Here is an 8,959-nt window from a genome sequence, read left to right as displayed (position 1 = left end):
GCAACACCTACAAATCCAATGTTTTGTCAGGAAGTTTTGCAACACCTACAAATCCAACGTTTCGTCAGGAAGTTTTGCAACACCTACAAATCCAATGTTTTGTCAGGAAGTTTTGCAACACCTACAGTCCAACGTTTCGTCAGGAAGTTTTGCAACACCTACAAATCCAATGTTTTGTCAGGAAGTTTTGCAACACCTACAAATCCAACGTTTCGTCAGGAAGTTTTGCAACACCTACAGTCCAACGCTTCGTTAGGAAGTTTTGCAACACCTGCAGTCCAACGTTTCGTCAGGAAGTTTTGCAACACTTGAGTCGCTTCTTGCTCTGCTCGTTGCCGAGCGAGGGCATGATGGTGATGGTCAAACTGGGCCGCTTCTGATGGTCCACGATCACGTTGTTCACCAGACGCCTCAGGATGAACAGGATCATCTGCTCGTCACGCACGTGCGTCTCGCAGTAAGTCAGGTTCAGGCTCTCGGCCAATCGGAAGGCGCGCTCAGCCGACACGCGCCGCTGGGCAGCCATGGAGGTGGGGAGGGTGCCCACGACCAGAGAGGTGACGCCTTGCGCCTGGCTGTAGGGGGAGGCGTACTTGGAGAGGTCATGGAACCTGCCGTCATGGTTCGGATGGTTAGATTTGGTGGGTGAATTGGATGGTGTGATGGTTTGAGCGGTGAATTGGATGGGTGGTTGGGTAGGTGGATGGATGGATGGATGGGTTGGGTGGATAGATTTGGTGGGTGAATTGGATGGTTTGATGGATTGTGTGGAAAAGATAGATGGATTGGGAGTAAATTGGATGGATGGGTGGATGGACTGGGTTGACACGTTCGGTGGGTGAATTGGATAAATGGATGGGAGATGAATTGTAGGGATGGATTGGGTGGAGAGATGGATTAAATGGATGGACAGGATGGATGGTTTGGGATAGATGGGTGGGTGATTGGAGGGATTGGGTTGACAGATGGACTGGATGGATTAATTGGATGGATGGTACTTTGGTGGATGGGTGGATGAAAAAGATTGGGTGAATGAATTTAAATGATGGATAATTGGGTGGATGGATCGGATGGATGGGTTGACGGATGGATGGCTGACGATTGGCAATGGTGAACATTTATACCATGCGTGGACAGATGCACGATCATGTATGGCGCACGCGCGCGCGCGCACACACACACACACACACACACACACAAGCATTCGCTTTTGTTACTTTTTTAATTGTAATAGAGAAGCCGGATGTTTATGTTTTCAAGCTGGGGCTACAGACATGAAGACTCACTTACCGTCCCATATTCTGTTTAAACGTCTGTTAGTATGAGAGGATCAATCAGACTTCTCGAAGCAGACCTCAGTGGTCAAAAAGGATTGTGAAATTGAACAAGATAAAATATGAGATTTTCTGTCTTGGATTTCAATTGAAAGGAAAAAGCAACCTGCAGCAGATTCGTTCCTATACGCGAAACCAGTGGAGTTTTCTAAAGTACTTTTTTTTTTTAAACTGGATGTTTAATTCCACCATTTTCTTCCTACTCCTTTTACTCCTCAGACTGTGCTACCGCAGCTACTGTTACCACTGCTACAGCCACTGCTGCTACTACTACTACGACGACGACTACTACTGCTACTACGACTGACAATAACAACAACAACAAACCCTTAAAGGAATTGTGTCCAAACCAGGCTTTTCATAATCCACTGCATCCTTGCACGCATAGACAGACACTCTATTCTTTGCACGTTCGTTTTTGTACATGTATAAACAGATACCTAAGCCTTTGTACGTGCGTTTGGTATTCGTCGATGGAAAAACGACACAATATTATGTAGTATTTGAGTTTATTTCAGTGTATTCCGTTAATGTTGTATCCTTCGGGAGAAAGCGTCAGAAGGACAGGGCTTCAGTTTCAGTTTCAGTTTCACAAGGAGGCGTCACTGAGATCAGACAAATCCATATACGCTACAGCACATCTGCTAGGCAGATGCCTGACCAGCGGCATAACCCAACGCACTTAGTCAGGCCTTCTTGAGTGCATGTTTATACATTTGTGTACGTATCAGAGTGGAATAATTTTCTTCAACAGAATGTTGCCAGAAAACAACATAACACCACTCTCAACGATGCCATCGGTTCTTTTTCAGTGCGCCTAGTGTGGGTTGCCTGCATACGGAACCTCGGTTCTAGACGCTCAGTTCGATTTTCCAGTCAAAATTGGGAGAAAGGGCGAGAGCGGGATTCGAACCCAGACCCTCACGAACTTTGTATTGAATAGCAGACGAGCGTCTTGATTAACCATTCTGCCACCTTCCTCCTTCAGCAGGACTGATGTTGATGGTGACGACGACGAAGACGACGACGACAACAGGACAGCAATGACCACTAATGTAAAGTGATGGCCTAGAGGTAATGCGTCCGCCTGGGAAGAGAGAGAATAATTATGAGCGCGCTGGTTCGAATTACGGCTCAGCCGCCGATATTTTCTCCCCGTGCACTAGACCTTGAGTGGTGGTCTGGACCTTTAGTCATTCGGATGAGACGATAAACCAAGGTCCCATGTACAGCATGCACGTAGCATACGTAAAAGAACCCACGGCAACAAAAGGGTTTGTTCCTGGCAAAATTCTGTAGAAAAACCCACTTCGAAATGAGAAACAAATAAAACTGCACGCAGGAAAAAAAAATGGGTGGCGCTGTAGTGTAGCGACAAGCTCTCCCTGGGGAGAGCAGCCCGAATTTCACACAGATTTCTCTGGTGTGCTAAAAAGAGAAGTACAAATACAAATGACAACAACAGTAACCTGATGCTGTGGTTGCTACCATATCTCGCGAACGTGAACGGATCCACCTCTGTTGGCAGAGCAAGGTGGCAGAATGGTTAAGACGCTCACCTGCCAATGTGTGCCAATCCGTGAGGGTTTGGGTTCGAATCCCGCTCTCGCCCTTTCTCCCAAGTTTGACTGGTGAATCCAGCTGAGCGTCTAGTCTTTCGGATGAGACGATAAACCGAGGTCCCGTGTGCAGCACGCACTTAGAGTGCACTGTAAAAGAACCCATGACAAAGAGAGTGTTGTCCTCTGCCCAAATTCTGTCGAAGAACTCCACTCTGATAGGTACAACAGATATATGCATGCACTCAAGTCCTAACTAAGCGCGTTGGGTTATGCTGCTGGTCAGGCATCTGCCGAGCACTTGTGATGTAGCGTATATGGATTTGTCCGAACGCAGTGACGCCTCCTTGAGAAACTGAAACTGAAACTTCGATTGGGAAAGACGTCACTCACCAGTTGATGACGCTATCGAAAGAGTCCTCGTTGGTGACACTAAACGTCAGCAGACACCCATGGGCGCCGCGGAAATATGATGACGTCATGCTACGGAAGCGCTCCTGACCTGCAACGTTAAAATAATAACAAACAAGAGAGGCAAGGCCTTCAAGACTCACTTGTGATACACTTTAAAAAAAACACACCAAAAACATGCTTTTTATGTATTGAGTATAATTTCAAAATGTAATGTTTAAGATGAGAAAGATCAGTTTAAAGCAAATTAAGTCCCCTAGCAGTAATTACAGAGTAATTTCCCCTTTTTACTATCTGCACCAAAACGTTTGCAAAATAAATAAAACTTCCATGCTTAGCAAAAGAAGTTCCTGTTTGAACAAAAAATTATAAAAATGACTGCTCTTGTTGTTGGGTCAGAATATCAGATCAAAGTGCCAAGTTTAGAGAATACAAAAAATATAAATATAACAGTAAATGCAGTTTGCATATAATTAGGCTTCATTTTTTATTTTTTTGTGCCCATCCCAGAGGTGCAATATTGTTTTAAACAAGATGACTGGAAAGAACTGAATTTTTCCTATTTTCATGCCTAATTTGGTGTCAACTGACAAAGTATTTGCAGAGAAACTGTCAATGTTAAAGTTTACCACGGACACACACACACACACACACACACACACACACACACACACACACACACACACACACACACACACAGACGAACACCGGGTTAAAACATAGACTTACTTTGTTTACACAAGTGATTCAAAAAAGAAACGGCGGCGAGGATCTGTGTGTGTGTGTGTGTGTGTGTGTGCGTCTGTGTCTTTGAGCGTGTGTGTATGTTTGTTCGCTTGTGTCTGTTAGTGTATGTGTTAGTGTGTATGCGTGCGCGGGCATGTGTGTGTGTGTATGTGTGTGTGTGTGTGTGTGTTTATATGTGGACTTTTATATGTTTTACACCACAAGTAAACTATCTTACTGAAGATACCAAAGTATTCCCTACTGTGCATGTTCCCGTTCGTAAGACGAATACAGGACATAGTATTTCATAGCTCTCTAACTCGTTTAGCTCTCAACACCACAGCCACCAACCAACCCATGTTATCAGCGTGAGTCATGAGTACTGGTTGAGTTAAATCTTAAAGGCACTCTCCCTCAGTCCCCAAGATGAACTGAATCCAACATAACTCCTCTTCCCCTCCTTAATCCCCCACCCCCCACCCCACCCAAACTTCCCAGTCAGCCCATCCGGCCACTCAGAAGAAGCCTTATCCCCCTCCCCCCCAACCTTCCCAACCAACACACCCGGACGCTCAGAAGCTCAGAAGAAGCCTCTACCCCTCTCACCCCCAACCTTCCCAGATAACCTAACCGGACGCTCAGAAGAAGCCTTACCCCCCTCACCCTCAACATTTTCAGCTAACCTATCCAGACGCTCAGAAGCTCAGAAGAAGCCTCCGCCCTCCCCCCTCCTCACCCCCAACCTTCCCTGCCAAAACATCCAGACGCTCAGAAGCTCAGAAGAAGCCTTACCCCCCTCACCCCCAACCTTCCCAGATAACAACCCACCCGGACGCTCAGAAGAAGCCACATCCCCCTTCCCCAACCTTCCCAGCGAACCAACCCGGACACTCAGAAGAAGCCCCCCTCCCCCCTCCCCCCAACCTTCCCATCCAATCAATTCGGACGCTCAGAAGTTCAAAAGAAGCCCCCCCCCCCCCCCCCAACTTCCCTGCCAACCAACCCGGACACTCAGAAGCTCATAAGAAGCCTCCCCCCCCCCACCCCGCCTCCAAACTTCACAGATAACCTATCTGGACGCTCAGAAGAAGCCTCATCCCCTTCACACCCAACCTTCCCAGCTAAGCCATTCGGACGCTCAGAAGCTCAGAAGAAGCCTCCCCCCCTCCCCCCCCCAACCTTCCCAGCTAAGCCATTCGGACGCTCAGAAGCTCAGAAGAAGCCTCACCCCCCCTTCACCCCCAACCTTCCCTGCCAACCCATCCAGAAGCTCAGAACCCTCACCCCCAATCTTAATAATAATAATAATGATAATAATAATAATGGATACTTATATAGCACACTATCCAGAAATCTGCTCTAGGTGCTTTACAAAAACGCTTTTGTTAACATAAAACATTATATCTATGTTACATACACACACCAAAATGTGACCACACACACACACACGCACACACACACACACACACACACACACACACACGCACACACACACACACACACACACACTGCACACATACATTTTAACATACATGTGTATCTAACAGCTACCCTAACACATACGCACACATAGGCAGGCACAAACTTACATAAACACACGCACACAAAATACACATTCATATACATGCATGTAGTTATGTACACATACATATGTATACACACATAGTCAAGCACACATAACGAAAAGGAAGTGGACCTGCTACAGTTGAACTTATTGCTGAGGGAAAAGGTGAGTTTTGAGACGAGATTTAAAAGATGCAAGGGAATCAGAATGACAGAGGTTATCAGGGAGCTTGTTCCACGTCTTTGGCGATTGAAAAGAAAACGATCTGTGTCCATAGGTCTTACTTTTGACGTGAGGTATCCTGAGAAGTCGAGTATCAGAGGAAGAACGGAGCTGGCGAGACGGGGTATAGATATGGATGAGTTCAGAAAGATACTTGGGGCCAGATCCGTTGACTGCAGAAAAGGTCAGAGTGGATAGCTTATAATCTATTCGATCAGAAACAGGCAACCAGTGGAGAGACTGAAGGAGAGGAGAAACATGGTCAAATTTAGAAGCTCTGCAAATGAGTCTGGCAGCGTTATTCTGAATTCGTTGGAGTCTGTCTAACAGATATTTGGGAAGGCCGGCCAAAAGAGAGTTGCAGCAATCCAATCTTGAGAAAACCAGAGAGCATACAAGTGTCTTGGTTGCATCGGTTGAGAGAGAGAGTGGCGGATAGAGCTGATTCTACGCAGTTCCAAATAGGCAACTTTACAGATATTCGAAATGTGCTGTTGGAAGGAAAGAGACTGGTCCAGGATTACACCAAGACTGCGAACAGAGGGAGAAAGTGAAACAGGTGTGCTATTGATCAGAACAGAGTCAGGAAAGGAAGGATGTTGACGAAACTTCTTTGGACAGGTTATCATAAATTCAGTCTTATCATCATTTAATTGCAGCTTGTTGAGAGTCATCCAGTCCTTTAGGCCAGCAATGCACTCCTGTGTTTGAGTCACCAGTGCATCAAATTCAGCTATGGAAGCCGACTGATAAAGTTGTGTGTCATCAGCAAAGCTCTCATGCGACATCGCATGATGACTGATGACATCCGACACAGGAGCCGCATACAGCACGAAAAGAACAGGACCTAGGACGGACCCTTGTGGGACACCATATTTCAAGGCAGATACTCTAGAGTATCTACCATTTACACACACTTTCTGTGTACGATCTGACAGGTAAGACGTGATCCATGCTAGTGCAGTGTCACGAATACCAAAGGAAGTTTTAAGTCTGTTCAAGAGGATAGAGTGGTCGATAGTGTCAAAAGCTGCTGACAAATCTAAGAGAGCGAGAACAGATATCTTATCCTCATCAAATCCCGAAAGCAAATCATTCACTATTCTAAGAAGGGCTGTTTCGCAACTATGACCACGTCTATAAGCTGACTGGTGGGAATTAAGTAAACCATTCTGTTCCAGAGGAGCTAAGAGCTGAGACAATATGATCTTTTCTAGCAGTTTTGATAAAAATGACAGATTAGAGACAGGTCGATAAATTTTTCAAACAATTATGATCCAAAGATGGTTTCTTGATGAGTGGACGTACAACAGCAGATTTGAAGCTTTCAGGGAAACAACCAGACAGTAAGGAAGAACTGATGACATGAGTAATATGTGGCAGTAGAACATCAATACATTCAACCAACAAAGAAGACGGGACAGGGTCAAGCTCACAGGATTTCTTCCCAGATGACAACCCATCCGGATGCTCAGAAGAAGCCTCATCCCCCCCCCCCACCCCCCTCCACCCCCCACCCCCAACCCCCAACCCCCAACCTTTCCTGCCAACCCATCCAGACACTCAGAAGCTCAGAAAGAAGCCTCACCCCCAGTGTCCATGATCCTGATCAGCACCTTCTTCTCGTTCTTCAGGCACTCCAGCTCCACCAGCTCGTTGGCCCTGAACGCCCGGCACCGGCACCAGCTGAGGTTCTTCAGCCCACCCAGGGTGCGCAGCAGGCTGCTCTTGCCCACCCCGTAGTCCCCGAGCATGATGATCTTGGCCACGAAGTCGTAACTCCCGGACCACCCGTCCTCCTCAGACTCGCTGAAGACGGCAGTAGTAGAGGACGGGTCGTTGGATGGGGAGGCGAAGTCGAGGAGGGGGTAAGGGGTGGTGTAGGAAGGCACGTGCAGCAGGTCCGGGCTGGGCGTGCAGCGGTTGATGCTGCTGCTGTGAACGTCACAGAGCGGCACGTGGCTGTAGTCGGTGACGTCGATCTGCGGGAGGATGTGGTGGAGGTCTCTGGCCATGGCGGCGTCAGGAGAATGTGGAGGCTAGAGGGAAGGTGGATGGAGGGGGTAGTGTCATGGGGATGATACCTCCTCCCTCTTCCCTTGGGTGGACCGGAATTCTCTATTTGTTCCCATGGAAGAAGAAGAAGAAGAAGAAGAAGAAAAAAAAAGGGTTGATGTTGTGTGTGGTGGTGTTAGTCGTCGTTGTCGCCGCTATTGTTGTCGCTGTTGTTGCTGCTGCTACTGCCGCTACAGTTGTTGCTGCTGTTGTTGTTGTTGCTGCTGCCGCTGCTGCTACTGCTGCTACTGTACTGTTGTCGCTGCTGTGTTGCTACTGTTGCTGCTGCTGCCGCTACTGTTGCTGCTGCTGCTGCTGTCGTTACTGTTTTGCACACCTCTTACTGCCGGAGTTCTTGCTGCCTACATGTATGTCTTCTCCTTGTATCGTTCATTCACCACGTTGATTCACCCAGCGCCTTACTGGAAACGTTCTCTCGTGTTTCCAGTATTTTGAATGTTTATCTTGTTGGAGGGCGACACGTCTCTGGGTGAGAACCTTTCACTGTTGTAAACATTAAGACTATACTGTGTGCTCTGTCGTCACATTAAAACAAAAAACAAAAACAACAACAGCAAAAAACACAAAGCCAGAAAGACGATATCATCATCACAGAGAATTGTCAGCTTTTTTTTTTTTCTTTCAGTCACGGTCGATCACTTTGGTAACAACATATTACACATACTGATGTCCCCGCTTAAGTCGACCTCGCTTAACTCGACCCGTCGGGTTAATCGACACATGTCTCTGGGCCCGGCCAGCCGCTTTGTTTATCTCTATAAATTGTCCTCGCTTAAAACACGACCCCGTGTAAGCGGATTCCTTCCTCGGATACGTCGACAAACTTTTTGTGCCTCAGTAAAGTTTCCACCCCGATAAGTTGACACTGACGTCACGTTCCAGGCTGAAACCGTGCATGTTGCGAAAAATTTCCGCGTCAAAACCGTGGTAGCGTCCCCCCCAATCCCCACCATCCCACTTCCGTAGGTCCTAAATCGTCACCGGGGTGGGGGGTAGGGGGGGAGAGGGGTTGCATCAGTGTCCTCAATTGTCTCCCTGGGGATTAGTCAGTGTCCTAAGCTGTCTCA

The 8,959-nt window shown here is 47.2% G+C and overlaps 1 protein-coding gene across 1 annotated transcript; it reads right to left on the bottom strand.

Moving 5' to 3' along the window:
- Window positions 1-289: 289 nt before the first annotated feature.
- On the bottom strand, window positions 290-7,831 carry LOC143288262 (uncharacterized). The gene is made up of 3 exons (XM_076596611.1): window positions 7,405-7,831; window positions 3,287-3,395; window positions 290-611 (listed from the first exon to the last, which is right to left on the bottom strand). Exons 1-3 carry the CDS (start codon window positions 7,829-7,831, stop codon window positions 290-292), a joined length of 858 nt encoding a protein of 285 aa, XP_076452726.1.
- Between the last annotated feature and the right edge of the window lie 1,128 nt (window positions 7,832-8,959).

This window comes from Babylonia areolata, chromosome 12, assembly GCF_041734735.1.
Source record: "Babylonia areolata isolate BAREFJ2019XMU chromosome 12, ASM4173473v1, whole genome shotgun sequence".
Taxonomy (NCBI): domain Eukaryota; kingdom Metazoa; phylum Mollusca; class Gastropoda; order Neogastropoda; family Buccinidae; genus Babylonia; species Babylonia areolata.
Note: the sequence above shows the minus strand (reverse complement) of the source record. Positions and strands in the feature narration are given on the sequence as shown.